This window comes from Cheilinus undulatus, linkage group 8 (assembly GCF_018320785.1).
Source record: "Cheilinus undulatus linkage group 8, ASM1832078v1, whole genome shotgun sequence".
NCBI classification, from domain to species: domain Eukaryota; kingdom Metazoa; phylum Chordata; class Actinopteri; order Labriformes; family Labridae; genus Cheilinus; species Cheilinus undulatus.
The window spans coordinates 25,551,196-25,568,774 of record NC_054872.1 but is presented as its reverse complement, the minus strand read 5'-3'; the positions used below and the strand labels follow the sequence as shown (position 1 = coordinate 25,568,774).

Below are 17,579 nucleotides of genomic sequence, written 5' to 3'. Positions count from 1 at the left end.
TTTTTATTCATGTTTCATTAACTCATACTTTTAAATACTCTACAATTTCTACATCTTTGTTTGGCATCTGCAGAGCTTCTCACTTGATAGTATCTGACCAAATGAATGATGGAGAAATAGCTCCACCAAGTGGCAACAACATGTATGTTTCACAATCCTGAGCAAATGTCAGAGAAGTTAAATATAAAGTGCACATTCAAAAAACACTTCTTTCTATTAACATGTTTCCTTATACAGACATATAAGATATCATTGTTGTTGCATGCATCTTTCACAATCTGTGCCTCCATTTTTATCATTTCATTTTAATACATTAGTATGAAATATAAAAGACTGTGGTTTATTGTGGTTAAGAAATAAAAAAATATGTGATGTATTCTGATTTAAATTACTGCAAACACACTGTGTTTTAGTGATGATCTGTCATATATTATTGGGAGGCAAAGTTACTGATGTGAGTTACTGAACAAAGTTGTAAAGTTACTCTGTCATTTAAGAATTGCCATGCCAGTTACAATACCAGAATTTCAAACTTGATATGATAGTAGCTCAAATCTGACATTATACATGTTTTGATACCACAGAATAAAAATAGAAGTCCTCAACACCATCAGTGTGAAATATCCTTTTTTCTAAATTGCTGATTCCTCTTCTTAGTATCTATCTTTTGAAACAGATGTAGATTTTTATAGCTTTGACACTTTGAGATAAAATCTTTCATCAAAATAAGGGATTGCATACATGTTTTATGAAAATACATGGTTTAGATTTAAAGTATTAAAAACGTTTAGAACTTTAATCCAACCAGGTAGCCCATATGTAGACAGAAAAACATATTACTGTACAAAGTCACCTTACAGGACCATACACTCTAAAAACAGGTATGAGGGCCCAACATTGAATGGTCAAGTAACAAGTTTCACAGCTTTAAGGGGCCCAGATAAGGGGCCCAGCTTACTACCTCGTGTTGTCATTTATTTATGTTGATACCCCAGAAATCGTTGGCTCTACTTAAATCTCCATGTTCACTTAGTATATACCTTACACTATTTAAGAAAGCCAATGTAATGTGTTGCATCAACTAGTTAAGTTTTAAAAGTGCACCCAATTCTTCAAAACTTGTTTGCTCAACATTAATCAAGTTAGATTTTTTTTTTACAGTGTAACTTCTGTTACTTCCTAGTGTTAATAATCTCTGTCCCAACATGACAACTTCCCTTTTCTGCAATATGAATTCCTTCCAGAAAACTGAAAACATCGTTGGTCTTACATCTGAAATCAGATAGGATAACCATTGCAAGCCACAGTGCAACAGTCGTCATTACAACTACCACAACAAACAGCAAAGCAGAATGCAACCTTCATTAATTGTTTAAGCAGTTTTGAACAAGAATCACAAGTTTACCTTTTTTGTTTAGTTTTTGCAGAAAAGCACAGAAAAACTAGGCACAAAAGAAAAAACACTTCATTTTAATTTCTACTTGGTTTCGACTCTGACTCTGCTATAGAATAAGCTGTCTCTGTTTGGATTAACAGAAAGTTCTAATCAAAATAAGCTTTTCCAGTTTTTTTTTCAGAGGTGAAAAGTAGCTGAATATAGTTACTTAGATAATATTAATTGCGTAGTTTTTTGGGTACTTGTATGGTTTTGAGTACATTTTGAAATCAGCCATTTTTCTTCTACTCAAGTACATTTTAACCAGAGTAACTAACTTTTACTCACGTCCAACGATCTTATACTTTTTCCACCTCTGTTGACTACACAGTAGCAAAAAGAGACAATGATTCCACATCACATCCCAAAATAGCTGCAAAAACTAGAGATATCTCAGGGTTAAACAATTTAGAGTTGATTTTAACTCTCAAAGTGTAATTTTAACTCCATTCTGAGTGAAATGGTCTTTAGTGTTGGAGTTATTTGACATTGTTAATTCACCAGTGTTAGTTCAACTCTACATTCAGTTGATCTAAGTAGATTGGCTCTGCACAACAGGAGGAATTTTGGACCATTCTTCCTGACAGAGCTGCTTCAGCTCACCCATATTCTTAGGATGTTTGATGTGAATGGCTGTCTTGAGATAATTCCACGGCATCCCTGTTGGATTCAGATCTGGGCTCTGACTGGGCCACTCCAAGAGGTGGATTTTCTTTTTTGAAGCCATGCTGTAGTGCTGTAGCCACCCTGACGTTATCCTGTAGGATACCTTGATAAACTTGGGAATTAATTTTCCCCTTGATGATGACAAGGGGCCCAGGTCCTGGGGCAGCAAAGCAGCGCCATACTTCACTGTGGGGTTGATGTTTTCATGTTGGAATGCAGTACCCTCTTTACACCAAATATAGTGCTGCTTGTTCTTCCAAAACAGTTCTACATACTTTCATCAGTCTACAAAACATTTTCCCAGTAGTGTTGTGGAGTGTCAGGGTTCCTTGGCAAACTCCAGGTGTGCAGTGATGTGTTTTTTAAAGCAGCTTCCTCTGTGGGGTCCTGCCATGGACATCATGCCTGTTCAGTCTTTAGCACAGGTTAGACTCATGAACAGAGATGTTGACGTGTTCCAATGATCCCTTTAAGCCTTTTCTGTTATTCTAGGGTTCTTTTTTACTTCTCTGATCATCCTGAGTTATGGCATGGATTACATCAGCAGATGCTTCTCATGAAGAGCAAACTCAATTCAACACCTGGTCCAAATCTCCTTTAAATGATTGGAGTTCAGGTGTGCTAACTCCTGACTCCATTTAGCTCTTTTTGGGGTCATTAGCCTAAGGTTCACTTACTCTCTCCAGCGGCACTGTGGATGTTGATTGGCTGTGATTAATAAACACTTTAAATGTTATAACTGTTTCTGTGGTATTAGGTTAAGTACATTGTGTTCGTCTTGTGACTTAGATGCAGATTTGATCACATTTGATGACCAATTAATGCAGAAAACTAGGTGAACTTCAAAGGGTTCACATGCTTTTTCTTGCATCTGTATTATAGAGGTGTGGCTTTACCCCAACAACCTAACCACTAGCACAGTTAGACCCCCCAAAAAACTCACTTTTTATTTTTATTTCGTAATTGTAGAGAGGGCAAAAAGCAGTCAGAGTTCTCAAATCAGCCACAAGGGAGCAGAATGTGCTTGTGCCTTTTTTTTCAATGTCAGATGATACAAAATGATCTATGTGAAGATAATGGATATTCTGCAACTGTGATATGCCAGGAAAAAACATTTTGATATCTAACATGCCCACATAACTTTAGTGCACTTTAAAGCAATCATTGGTCATACTCACTGGGTTAAAAAAATCAGTGCTTCATAATGTTTTACACATAACTCCATTAACATGTTTTTATCTCTTATCCATCCAGCTTTTACAATAGTGACTGTTGCAATTATAGAGGTGAAATTTTCACCTTTTCATTCTATTCTCAGTCTTCAGAAATGAACTGCAAATAGGTTTAATTATTAGGTTAAGATCAAATGTGATGCAATAGTCTCAGTTATTGATCTATTCAGAGCTTCATCACAGCACACAAGATATCATGAATTGTGTCTGTGATTTGATCAAGTCCTGTTAGCCTGTCTTCATAGTTTTGGCCCAAACCTACTGTAAATCAACACAGTGGCGCTGGTGCCAGACAGTAGCTGAATAAAATAAATGTTCTTCTCCAGCCTAACGACGGTCTAAATGGTCTAAAAACACGCACATGAACACCTGCTTCTGTGGTGTATATGACTTGATGCTGTGCGACTGCAGACGCCATTAATGTTTTAAATTGACTCATACTTTGGTTATCATTCAGCTAAACACTAACAGTTAGCATAGCCTTGTTTTCTGCGTCTCTTTGACCAATTAGTAAGCCCTAGCCTGTGTCATAGCATGCTTATCACTGCAGTCAGACTCTAGTCGATACTCCAAGTATCGCTCAGTTTCAGGTGCTGTAAGTCTCGTGCGTAAACATAGCGCTGCCTTGTGGGTATTGTAGGCCCTCACCTCCAGTGGCCACTCCTCCGCCACGCTCCTCTGTGCTGTTGTAAACTCTCAGTCCCAAAATGCTCCGAGCAGAAGCGCAAACAGAAGAGTAAATGAGGAGGAGGTACGCCCTAAACAAGAAGTGTAAATGATAGTTGGCTCAAGCAAAAGTCTCTTCTGAAGGTAAGGACACTTTTTCTGTTTTGCCTTTCGAGCTTTAGAAACGTATTCATTAATGTTTACATGATAGGAAGAGTTGGGTGTGCTTGCATAGATGACATTAAGCTGTAATAACTATCCTACATACACCTGTTGAGACGCTGACGGTGAGCTTCAGTTAGCTTACATTGATTTAACATCTGTACTGCTCAGTGTTTCTTTAAATTATCTATGAATGCAGGATAAATTTGACATTTTCAGATGACTGGATCTAAACGTTGAAAACAAGAACAAGATATATTATATTGTTGTGGTTGCTGCTGTAAAAGAATCACAGTACAGTGACTGGACTAAAGTAACTAAAGGAGCCTGCCATGCAGTATTTAATACAGTCTACATTATACTGTTACTGCACTTTGATCACAGCAAAACGCACTGAGAGAAGCGACTACTGTGTCATAGGCTTGACAAGACCAACCTGTTTTTGTGCACTGGTGTAAGAAACCACATTATTAATGACTGACTCACTGTGACAAGTCATGAATGGGTAGTGTCCTTTTACGCAAACAAGTGACAGGCTGAAGAGTTCAGGCTTTCTTCTGAGATTTGGAGCAGTTTTGTGTGACAGGCAGAGAGCCTGGGGCTCACTGTGCTGAATGAAGGAAACACATATCCGAGACTGAACAATATTGTCCTATAGACATATGTTTTTATTGTCTACTATTGCTTGTGCAAAATATGTCTCCTTAAGATGTGGAACTTGCAACTGTTTTTTCATCATCTACTTTCCACAATCCCTTGTTAAATGTCATACAAGTGATGCCAAACTTAAGACCTCTTCTATTTTTACCTCAAAACTCTAAGATTCTCAGTTTGCCATCAATAATACAGGAAAACATCCAAATCACAGCGATATTTTGCTGGGAAAACTACCAACTATTCACTACACAAGTGGTTCCAATTAATAGTTCCATGCAAATATTTGTGTTTATAGTTCATTTTTGTGTTGCTAGCTGCTTTTGTATGTTCATTTGGCTATGTAACTTTACCCTGATGTTACAATGCCAAGTGGGACGGAAGTAGTAAACATATATCACTAACATTAACACAAAAAGGACATACAGACTAACAAAAGGCCAACTGTATCACCTTCCACGCAATTTACAAGATAACACATATTAACTTGTAACCCCTGTGTCAAAGCATGTATTATATTGCCAGATGCATGCCCCTATTTACTATAACAAGGGAAAACTATTTAGTATCCATGGTTTTAAAGCTCTTACTAGTGAACTTTGATATTTATTTCTTTAAATGATCCCAAATTAAACATTTATAAAGAGAAGAACTTGCATTAATTAGCTGTTTGCTTAATTAACCATTGCTGTCAGTTTTTGAAGACTAACAGGAATATTAAAGGTGACATATTTTACCCTTTATATTGTTCTCAGAGGTCACCAAAACATGCCTGTGAAGTTTGTTGCTGAAAAAACACTACAGTATTGGATTTTTGCATGTCTTAAAAGCCCTCTGTTTCAGCCCTTCTCAGAACAAGCCGTTTCTTTGTCTGTGACTTTAAATGTTAATGAGCTGTCTGACTCTGCCCCTGACCACACCGCTCTCAGGAAATGGATGTGGCACTCCTGATGATACTGACACTTATACCCAAAGTTAACCTGACTGAGATTTGAACCATCAATATCCCAGAAAAAGTCAGCAGGTTAACCCACTGAGCTATCCAGCATCTCAGCTGGCAGCTGAGAGGAGGATCAGCAGACAAGCGTGGAACTTTATTTCAAGTGGGGAGGGCCAACCAAACCTTGAGGCAGGTGCTTACTCCCCATGTGACATCATTAGGGTAAAATCTGAGAACGGCTTGATTTAGCACACATTTTCTGAAAGGTGGAGAAAGAGAGAAGGGAATTGATTTTTCTGGTATTTGAGGGGATTGTGGACAGGCCAGGGGCACATATTTTGTTGGAAAAGCCTGAAAAGTGATTTCTGCATAATATATCCCCTTTAATGGATGTGACTCTCCTGATTCTCCTCTGAGCTGGCAGCTCAGAGGAGGATCAGGAGAGAGGGGCAGAACTTTCTTCCAAGCAGGGAGGGCCAACCACACAAAGAAGTGCTAACTCCCCGCATGACATCATGAGAGGAAAATCTGAGAACGGCTTGTATTAGCAGGGGGCGTTCTGGTACTTGAGGGGATTCTGAAAAAGTCAGGGGCACATGTTTTTGCTAGAAAAGTCTGAAAAAGTGTTTTTAAATAAGGTACTGTGGGTATAAATTTAAATAATTTCTCAATGATCTTGGTTTTTGTTTAAGGAAAATTTTGAGATCTTTTTTTTTTTTTTTTTGAAAAGTAAAAGCAAGCACAATTAATGGAAAATAAATAATACATTTTTGGTTTACAGATGAAATATGGCAGCTAGAAGAGCCACATCCTTCCAACGCTATGGAAGTCTCATGCGGAGTAAATCTGAAGGGACGCTGATTGATCTGAATGACAATACTTCAATCACAAACAATGCAAATGGTAAAACTGTCTATACTTTAAAATTTTACAATCCTGTCAAAATTGTTCACATTCATTTTAATCAACCAGCGATATTTTCCACAGGTGGATACGTGAAACAAGTAACACAAAACTCAGAGTGGCCACTTTTACAGCCAGAAGTTGCACTTTCATCACAGTCGAAAAATCCTTTCTGGAACAAACTGTCAGGATCAAATCCTTTCTTGGATGAAATTGTCCAGGGCAGTACGGACAAACACATTTCTGACACATCAAGTGCAAAACAAGACCATGAGAAACAGGCGGCTACAAATAATGATGACGCCATCAGCACGTCTTCAGATGAAGGCAATGTAGGGAACTTTTTGGAGAACAAACACAAAGTGAGCAACCGATCTGGGAGATGGAGAAGTGCTTCAGACATTCTGGATGATCTGGAGAGAAAAGAGCCAAAACGTGAGAACAGCTTCACACCACCTGGGCCAGTGCTGAATCCAGATTTCGAATGGCTAAAGAATGACAGAGAGGCTTATAAAATGGCCTGGCTGAGCCACAGGCAGCTCACACGCTCGTGTTTGGACTTAAATCTGATGAGCCAGAGCCCAGGGTGGGCTCAGACCCAGGCCTCCAACTTTCAGGTCATATCTAAGATCGGCCATGCTGGTGGCACAGTGCAATTACCAGACTCTGAAATCAGGATCATTATTCCAGAGGGTCACGTTCCTCCGGGTGAGGTCCAAGAGGTTACACTAAAAGCAATGCTTGATCCTCCTCCTGGACTCAACAACAATTACATGACCACTATGAGTCCGCTTCTAGAGGTGGTACTCAGCAACATAAACACCAAGGAGCGCATCTCTCTGGAGATGAAGCTGTCTGGAGAGGTCAAGAGTGATCCAACAAGTCAGGTGATGACTACTGTGGTTGGGCTGGTGTCTAATAAAAAAGAGGGACCTTATTTAAATGTAAATGACTGTAAAATTCACAAGAACAAGATGCAGATGAAGCTGCAGGACTTGAAGACACATTTTTATGTGGTTGCAGTTGCAGAGGCCTCTGCAATCCAAGCCCCTGCTACATCTGTTTGGGATTACCTTGACCGCAAAATCACAGTAGCAGTTTATGGTCCCAGGTTCATCCATCCTTCATTCAAGGTTGTCGTAGTTGTTTGTTGTCATGAGGATGTTCCACCCAAGCTTCCCTTTTCAGCAATCTGCAAAGGGAACAAAAACCTGCCTCCACTTGTTCTGCAGCTTTGGGGAAAAAACAGTTTCAAACCAGACAAACTGAACAACCTGCATGTTGGGATAAACCTCAAAGACTCCATGTTTAAAATCCAACCTGAGGACAAACTGAAAGAAGTGAGACAAAGTCAGCTCAAAATAGGCACAGTTCTGCATCTGCCAGTTGCGTTATCATGCGCAAGTACAGCAGAAATGACTCCTTTCAAACTAGATCTAGAGGTGAAGGATTCCAACTCAGCCACTGTTGCAAATTTCCAGGTGCCTTCCCCTCCTGCAGCATCTATTAGATCAGAAAAGCGAGTTCAGAAACCCTCAGACAAGCGAATTGATCTGGCAAGAACTGCACCTATTCCTGAGGAATCTGTTCAGGTTTTCCCCAAATTCGCTGACAGACCTGTTAACCTACAGTGGTATGGTGTAGCTCTGAAGTCAGTTCTCCGTCAGCCACGTGTAGAGTACCTTCTAGAGTACTTCAAGGGGGACACAGTGGCCCTCCTATCCAGAGAGACTGTTAGATCAGTAGGTAACTCAAAAGTCAAGGAGTGGTACATCGGATTCCTCCGAGGCAGGACTGGTTTGGTGCACTGCAAAAATGTCAAGCTCATAACCAGAGACCAAGTGATCGACTACACCGGGATTCAAATCACCACAGAGGTCCTCTTGGACAACATGACGCTGCCTTTCAGGAAGCTCACCTACATGTACTCTGCCATCCAGACACTGGTCACTGAACACATCCCCAGCTGGAGAGGATTTGCTGATGCTCTGGGGTTTAGAAACCTGTCTTTGGACTCCATCACACGGCGACACGCTGAGACCGAGGCAGATAAAGTAGCAAGTGTACTGGAGAAGCTGAAGGAAGACTGCCATGCTGAGAGGACCAGGAAGTTTCTGCATGAGCTAATGGTGGTAAGTTGAGGAAACAATGTGTTTTAATAAATGATGTAATCTTAATGAAAAAACGTATTTATCAAATCCACCAAATCAAGGAGATGCCTGTGCAGATGAATCCTGAAATAGTGAAATCATAGCCTGTACTGAGTTGATAAAGCAAAATGATGGTCTGCAAGATTTATCTTGTTTATAGCACTATGATTTTTATGTGTAGTCTAAGTACCATTGGCCATTTACATTGGATATATGTAGGAAAACATTCAACACAAGATAATGCATCTGTAGTAACACAATCCTGAAATCTTTAAAGTTGGTCATACTGTTTGAATTGAAGCTATCTCTGACATGATCAGAAAATAACTGGACCAATCATGTGTCATGTTTGATATGTTGTTCTCTTCCTTTTACAACTGAAATTGATAAATATTGGCTGGCGACCTCCAGCTACCAAATTATATTTGGTATGAATTAGCGTGGGAGTTTTTAAATGAAACTTTCCTGGCAATTGTCAGTACTCAGTTTTGATTTAACAAGAGCAGTGGGAGCACTCAGATCGTGACTGAAAATCAGACTCAGCAGTTGGTATGTTTACAAGCACAGGCAAGTCAAGCTACAGTGGGCTGTAGGCTGATTAGGCTACTTAATGGGACTACTGCCCCATATCCAACTATACAAGCAATGGGAGAAATCTATTTATTGATTGAAGTATATTTGACCCTGCTACGGATGGTGATGATACCCCCCTTTTTGAGAGGTACCACTGGACCTTCCTCTGGTCGACCTATTATGTCACAACCAATCCACAGCCACCGTTCTGCGCTTTCCTTCCATCGTGTTCTCCAAAATGTTTCACTCCTTCAACTGACTCAAAATAAATGGTGCATCTTCATTAGTCTAAAAATGTGTTGTTCTCCCCCTACACTACCCATGCTAATGCCTTAATCTTGTTTTCCTCCTGGGTTTTTTTCTATTTGTACTGTTTGATTAATGGGTCAAAGACTGGCGCTGGAACTAAAACACATGCAGAAAATGCTTAGCACAGTTTGGGTCTGATCAGGGTGTATACATGCAAGAGTTAAACCATCCTCCAGCATATTATCTAGATGTGTTGGCTTGACTTTTTTGACATAGTACGACCTAAGTCATGTAAGATACGTGTTGACATATAGTTTTAGTCAAACTAACAATAAATCAACTTTTTTAAACTCACACAACACACATTGGTGTAAAAATGCTGGGCACATCTGAAGCCCTTAAAAATTAGCTATGTCTCCAACAAGATGACAGTCAGTGGGTTCCAAAGTTGCAGCATTTATGTTTCATGACTTGCAAATATTCATGTGATTGTGAGAGCCTCTCTTTGTGGTCATCCCTCAAGGGCCTACTGAAGATGGATTCTGTGAATCTTGCCGCCCAGCTGATCCAGAACACGGTCATTTTGTCCACTGCTGTGGAGCTTGGAGCTCGATGGCGGGAGCTTGCTGAGAAGATGGGAAAACTTTCCAGTGCTCAGATAGCCGTGTATGAAGCACCACATCGAGGGAAGAGCGGAGAAGTTGGTTTGCAGGTCAGCTCAAAGGCATACTGTGACAAACCAGTTAATAATTATAGAAGACAATTCAGCTTATTTTCCTCTGTTCTGTTTCAGTCAATGTGGAAGCCTGCCTATGACTTCCTGTACTCCTGGAGTCTGCGTTATGGGGACAGCTACAGGGACATGATCCAGGACCTGCATCTGGTGCTAGACAAAATGAAAAACCCTGCCACAAGGCAGTGGAGGCAGCTGACTGGTGTCCTCATCACAGTAAACTGTCTCGATGTCTTTCGAACCTCTGCATACCCAAATTCCTAAATCTTGATGTAAATGCACTCTAGTGATGAGACAAACAGCCACACACTTGAGAAACACAGAGACATGCTCTGTTCATTGGCTGATAGTAAGTAAGAAGACATAGTGTTTTTAATAACAAAGTGAAGAAAACAATGATGCGCCCTAATGTTTTGTTTTTTCTTTGAGCAAAAAAGGGAGACCCACTAGTTGCTTAAGAAGTCTGATAGTGACCCTACTTCTTTGATTTAAAACCTCAGTTTACATTTTCGGACCCTCTTTTTTTAAATTCTTCATATGAATGAATCTGTAGGCAAACCCCAAGTTATTTGGTATTTGTAGTCATAGATTATTTTATTTTGCTGGTCAGCAGGCATTGGCTGTATTCAGGTACTTTTCTAGGGTCTCAGATTACTAGTAAGGCTGTTAACAATAACCGTTGCTGGAAAAGGAAGTAATTGTCCCAAGTTATATTGTCTGGATTGTTTTCAGAGAGTAGCTAATGGGTTTTGACATTTAGATTTTCTTGAGTTACTGTTTGTAATTTCATCTTTAATACATCATGTTAACTTTACAATGGTGCCATTTAAGCTAAAATGGTTAATAACGAGGATGTGCTTTCAGACTTTCACCATCGACTAAGATAAAGGAGAGCACACTATGTGTGTGTACCCTGTCATCCAAGATGGTGTTGGCCAAAACGCAGCACTGAAGGTTTCAAATTTAGAGTTCACAAACAAATGGAGAGATGGCTACAGCAACTCTGCTAATACTGTCTGAGCATATGTTACACTGAAAGGTTATGATGTTACATTGCTCTTTTTAATGCCTTATGTGTTTAATTCTTTATTTATACTTATTGTACACGATATATCTGAAGCAACTTTTTGATATTCACAAGGTACTTGCACTACATTTAGATCTCACTTGGTGAGTGCATAATATTTTGTCACAATTTTTAAAATGTGAAGGAGTGTCACACCATCTGTGGTTCAGTAGAAATTGAAGATGCACCTATGGCTTTTCTCTACATGTCTGAGAACATGTGATTAAGTCTGTAGGTGTACCATAATATAGTTTAAAGTTTTAAGGTCAGTAGGTCAGATGTCCTAGATATCACTCATGTTGACTGTTGTATCCAAATCCAGATATTGCTTCCATCTTTTATGCACCAGTTACATTTATTGTCTCTATGAATCTGCACTACTGAGAAAAACATGCTTCCTTTATTAATCCATCATTTTTATTAAGATCTGTATAACCTGTACTAATCCTGTGAAACTTTATACCAGAGGGAATTTTAGATTGTAGTTTTCTGATGTACATTGTAAAAAGTTAAAGGCCAGGGTTGGTTTACTGATAAATGTGAACACTTTTGCTAATTGACAATGTCAGTAGTGGGGTTTCCATCCACCAGGTTTAATGGTTCACACAAAAATGCCTGGAGATGCTGCAAATTAAAAATACTCAAAGTATCATGTTTTTACACTTAGAGGAGGTGGAAAAGTTGTTATATGAAAAGAAAAAATGTAACTTTTTTTGCATTGAAAAAAACGTAATAAATAAGCAGTAATGTCTAATAAGCTTAAGTTAGCACCCAAGACTGCTACCAGAACTCTTTTGAGAGAAAATACTGTAGAAAAAAAAAGAGAAAAGTTGTTCAAAATTCCCTTCTCTCTGGTGATTGCTTCTCTAGTTTCCATGATGTAGTCTGTTGGATCGTAATGTAACACAGAATGGAGCCCTTTTCTTCTGCAATGCACCAGCTATTGAAAACAAGCATATATACACATTCTCTTTTTAAGAATTTATAAAAATACATATATTTTACAATAAATTTGGATGGAAATCTCACTTATAGTTGCAATACTGACATTGATCTTTATTGAAGTTTGTGTGCTAAAGATGAAATTGTTTTACCAAAGGAGGTTTCCTGATTCCTGTAAACAAACCATACAGGTTTTACTGTGTATGTGTCATACTATAGAGGAGTTCAGTGTGTTTATTTTTATACTGTGACATTATGTTGTAGAATTGTAAATAACACATTATTTCATACTGTACCATGTGAGAGTTACATATTAAACATAATGACATTTATTTGATGATTTATTGCCAAATGGAACCTCATTGTTTAGAGTGCTGCCATGAGCAGTGTTACATGCTTTTAGTGTCTGAAATGATGGATACTGAATTGAGATGAATAAATATGAAGCGTGGAAAACTATCAGATCTGTTAACCCTTTTATGCATACAGTAATAGGCATGAGGATTGAATAAGTCATTTCACTCAGTCTTAGGTTAACTTCTATGCATTGCAGTTGCAAAACTACTTCAACTTTATTTAATCACTGTTTAAAACCTGACTTAAATGTTTGCAAATTTAATCTTTTCAGTTGAGTGGAAAAAAGAAAACAAATTCCCTGAAGTGTTTTACACTGATTCTCTGTTTGCTTTTTCCTGCACTGTTTGTTTAAGCTAGTTTCTGCTAAGAGCATTGTTTGCTGCTTCTCTATCAAACACAGCAGAGGATGTCTAACTGACTTTTACACATCGAACAGCTTGGGAAAAATAAATCACTATAACTGTTAAGAGTATCAGGCATCAGATAGACCTGATTTAATCTCAGAGCCAGGATTGTACAGTTTGTGTTGGTTTGGTCAGCGTGCAGAGATTTAGCAAGAAGATGGATCATCTAGGGTAAAATGAGCGGTGTGAAACATTGGATGTAAAATCAGAAGTGAGTCACCAGTCCAGTCATTTTCTGCATCTAACTCCTGAGCTTTTATGGCTCATCGCCAGATAGGTGAGGCTGGAGTATTATGTTTCCATGGTAGCCATCCATCCAGGCCATTCTTCTGAATGAAATGGCTCAAGGACCCTTTGTGGGATCATCTTCAAACTTTCCACAGTCTTCAACTTTGAGTCAAAGATGACCTGATCTGATTTTGGAGACAATATATCAAAGGTCAGGGTCATTAGGCCTTATGTTCATTCCTTGCTTATGAATGTGATATTTCTAGGACGCTTTTAGGAATTTTCTTCAAACGCCGCACAAATGTCTTTAACTCATGGAAAAGCTGATTCAGTTTTGGAGACCAAAGTGCCTTATGTTCATCCCTCTGATAAATGTTTTCTATAAATCACACACAAACAGAAACCACCCCAGACCTCCTCATCCAACATCAGTGCCTGATGTTATAAATGCTCTACAGAATGAATAGGCACAAATTCCCTGAGACTCTTCAAAGTCTTGTGGAAAGCCTTCCAAGAAGAGTGAAGGTTGTTATAGCAGCAAAAGGGAGCCAACTCCATATCAAAGTACATGTATTTGAATACAATGTCACTACAGTCCCTGTTGGTGTAATTCTCAGGTGGCCGAATACTTTTGTCCATATAGTGTATGTAACTTATAAGGAATGCTTGCAAGTACAAATGCTTGGGCCAAGGTGATAAAGTAATGTTAATGTCCTATTTCTGATAAAACATGAAAAACATTTGCAACACATAGCACATAAAAGTACAACGCAAACTCTCCAAGGCGTAAAGAACACACACACACACAAACACAGAAAAAATTTCCACAGACCAGACCTTAAATATAAATATAAACCTTATTTAAAGTATTTAATTGACTTAAATAGATTTCCTCAGAGAGACAGACAGCATTGTATCTCTCTGTGAGTGCTGCTCTCGCTGCAGCCTTTATTAGAGGAAACAAAGGTCCACTGTTTTCATGAGCACTGACCTTGAGAGTGGGTCAGCTCAGAGAAAGGGTTCACAGTCAGTTTATCTACCTGAAGCTCAAACATATGACTCATCAAGGCTCCAAAGTTAACGAGCTACAGAAACAAACATTACTGAGTAAATATCAATACTGAAGAAGTTCTATAGACATGAACGTTTTAACACAATAATGTCATGCTCAGCTCTGGTGTAACAACAGAAGTAACTGAAACATGAGATAGCAAAGTGAGTTATGGACATGTCACAACACTAAAACACAGTCGACAACAGCTCAAATTATGGCTACAAAGAAAAGCTTTAGTATTTCAGTGTCTCAGCTATAATCCTCTTTATAGTAAACATGCGCTGTAGTTAGCATGATGAGTTATTATATGTTTATATTCTTTATGTAGTAAAAACAGTAGCTTTTCCTGAACAAAAACACACAGGGCAAAGTCCTGATTCTATTTCAGGGAGATGAGTGAAAGAAATGAAAAATGTTCGAGGCTTCCAGTTTTTAGATGGACAATGCCTTTTGAGATCCCTTTTTTCCAATGCAGTGAGGTGTTAAACTTTGTGACTAATGAATTGTGACCACTTTTGTTTTGGGAGCTTTTTATAGCTGCAGTCTGAGAGTGCAGATAAGAGTTTATTAGAATTGGGCAGAGATGGCCTAGCTGTTAGATCACACCACAAATACAAAGGCTATGGTCCTCCAAGCCTACCCTGTCTGAATAAAGTTATCAAAGCCACAAAATAACAATCAGAAAAAGGAGGTTTATTAGGAAGTATGTTTTTGTCTGTCTGAAATTGTACTGATAATTTTTGTCCTCAGAGCATTCCATTACAGTGCACAGTCCATGTCATACTGACATTGTGTTTCAGCAATTTAAATAACACTTCAATATGAGTAGTACAATTAAAGGTGTATAGATGTATCAGCAGGTTTTCTTAATCAATCAACCTTTATATATGGATATATACATATATACTTAAAAATACAGTTAACTGCTTGCTGTCTTTTCTTCCATCTTTTTTTTTTTTTTTTTTTTTTAGCAAAGACAAGTTAGCAATTGTCAAGGTCAACAGGAAGTAGGTCCATAGTAAGTAGCTGAGAGGGGGCATATCATCTACTGCAGTGAACCTTAATTTTTTCACATTTAAGTCTTGTTATTCATTTTTTCATTCCATGTCATTATCAACATTATTTTATCATTTGTCTTCAAAATAATCAACGGTACTAGGATTTTGCTATCTTTATACATTCCCCTTTAGTCAACATATTACATCATGGCCATTCTTGCTTGCCAGTCTTTACAGAGGCCTATAGGCTAACTGACTATTTTTCAATGACAACATGGTTGTTGCGCTTTAGCAGCTGAATAATTTTCAGTTTGTTGGTATTTTCTTTTTTAAAAAAGTCCATCTTAAAAGAAAGCAGTTTTCAGAGATACAGCCACTTTATGATCTCTTCATATCCTTAACAGTGGCTGCTTGATTCTCATTGGCTACCATGGTGTTTGGTATTTTGAACTGATGGACTGGGATGTGAAGTGATTATGAAAATGTATCAACATGTCATTAAAGTAGCATTGTCACAAATAATTTTCATTTATTCATTTGCCCCCCCTTTTTGCTTCAAGGTCCTCAACTCCCCAGGGTGTCAGGAGCTCCAGTTTGAAAACTGAGGTAGGGTGTCACCTTTGTTTTGAAGCACTGCCCTCCTGTGGCCACAGACACAATGACAGCTACTTTCCCAAAGCAGCTGCTGATAAATCCTTTTGCTCAACTCTGCAGTTTTTTCTTTTTTTCATGTGACTTTTGTTTAAAAGCTTACTGAAATGTTTGAAATGTAACAAAGAAACTCACTTAAGTAAGAGAACAACATTTCTTTATGTAGAAAAACTAAATACTGTACAAACACGCTGTAAACATCCACAGTTTCTGTTTGACTCTGGGCTATTTTTAACTGTAAAGTTGAAGTAAATGTCAAACATTGTTAAAGAAAGCACTGCCTTTGTTCATTGTTATGGGCATTATTATTCTGAATGACTCATTTCCCATCAGCAGAAAACTATTTTTGCTTTCTTGGACTTTTTTGGATTTTACACAGTCAGTCCAGGAAAATTAACTGTACCACAACAGAGAAGCCACAACACTTCAACTTGAGCAACTGGCTTTTTTTGACATACCACACTGACTCATCCTCTTTTTTGCGGTAGGTCACAGCCTGAGTCCTCTCTTTATGAAACTCAGACCACTGTCTGTATTATGTTTGCCCCCCCACCATAGCCCCAACAATAACTTCTTTGGAAAGCTAACAATATTGTTTCTCTATAATCCAAAGAGATTGTTTAGACTCTTCACAAATCACTGAATGTTTCTGTCCACAGCTTTTCCAGACTGCTGTTGTGTTTCTTTCATCGTTGTGTGGCAACATGAGCCACTGCTGGTCCTTATCACACATTAACACATTCATATCACCATGACTCCTACCTTTCAGCATGAATATTCAACTGTATTCATTAAAAAAACATGCTAAAACATGTTTTGTCTCCAGCAGGAGAAAAATGTGACTCTGAAAATCTTTCTCACAACACATTCTTGGATGTAGCAGATTTAAAGCCCAGTAATGCAATGATCTATAAACTTATTCTGCTATGAATGTTATGTTTTTTCAGCATACAGCATGAATGCTTTGTTTTATATGTAGCTTACTAAATATTTATAGCAGGTAACATTTTAAGATCCCAACATTCTCCTGGAGAGTGAATGAGGTGAGACTGCACAAAGAAAGCCCATCTCAGCTGCTTAATCAGCTCAGGTGATCCAGGAGGGATTAGGTAAAGGTTACCAGGATTTGATTTTCTAAAAGTAGAGAAAACATGCTGACACTGCTGTTTGAACTGGCTCGCTTCTCAGCTCACAAACAGCCAAGAAAAACGTCAGTTCGTTATTGCTCTAAAGGGTGAAAATGTTGATGATACCTCTACTGAGAGAAAGTTTTAATTCTATGAATTCACTAACTGTACCTTTAGTATTGAAATGCAGGGGTGTAAAGGAACTAATCACATTCACTCAAATTACTTTAACCAAGTAGTTTTTCATGCACTTTTACTTTTTTGAGTTCATTTTGAAATCAATATTTTTCCTTCCACTTAAGTAAGTTTCAACCAGAGTAACTGTATTTTTATTTGAGTACAACACTCTTGTACTTTTCCTCCTCTTTTAGCTGCACGGTAGCATATAC

General features: G+C 38.3%; 1 protein-coding gene across 1 annotated transcript; it reads left to right on the top strand.

The window, feature by feature from the left end:
* Positions 1-4,049: 4,049 nt before the first annotated feature.
* On the top strand, positions 4,050-12,703 carry macc1 (MET transcriptional regulator MACC1). Its single transcript, XM_041792800.1, has 5 exons — positions 4,050-4,143; positions 6,537-6,658; positions 6,743-8,790; positions 10,154-10,342; positions 10,424-12,703. Exons 2-5 carry the CDS (start codon positions 6,544-6,546, stop codon positions 10,625-10,627), a joined length of 2,556 nt encoding a protein of 851 aa, XP_041648734.1. The 5' UTR covers positions 4,050-4,143; positions 6,537-6,543; the 3' UTR covers positions 10,628-12,703.
* The last annotated feature ends 4,876 nt before the right edge of the window (positions 12,704-17,579 follow it).

What these genes read in the sequence shown, in the direction of transcription:
- macc1 (XM_041792800.1), top strand. Translation starts at nt 6,544, where the DNA reads ATGGCAGCTAGAAGAGCCACATCCTTCCAACGCTATGGAAGTCTCATG. An exon ending in AATCACAAACAATGCAAATG is followed by an intron (nt 6,659 to 6,742) that starts GTAAAACTGTCT and finishes TATTTTCCACAG; the next exon opens with GTGGATACGTGAAACAAGTA. An exon ending in GCGGAGAAGTTGGTTTGCAG is followed by an intron (nt 10,343 to 10,423) that starts GTCAGCTCAAAG and finishes GTTCTGTTTCAG; the next exon opens with TCAATGTGGAAGCCTGCCTA.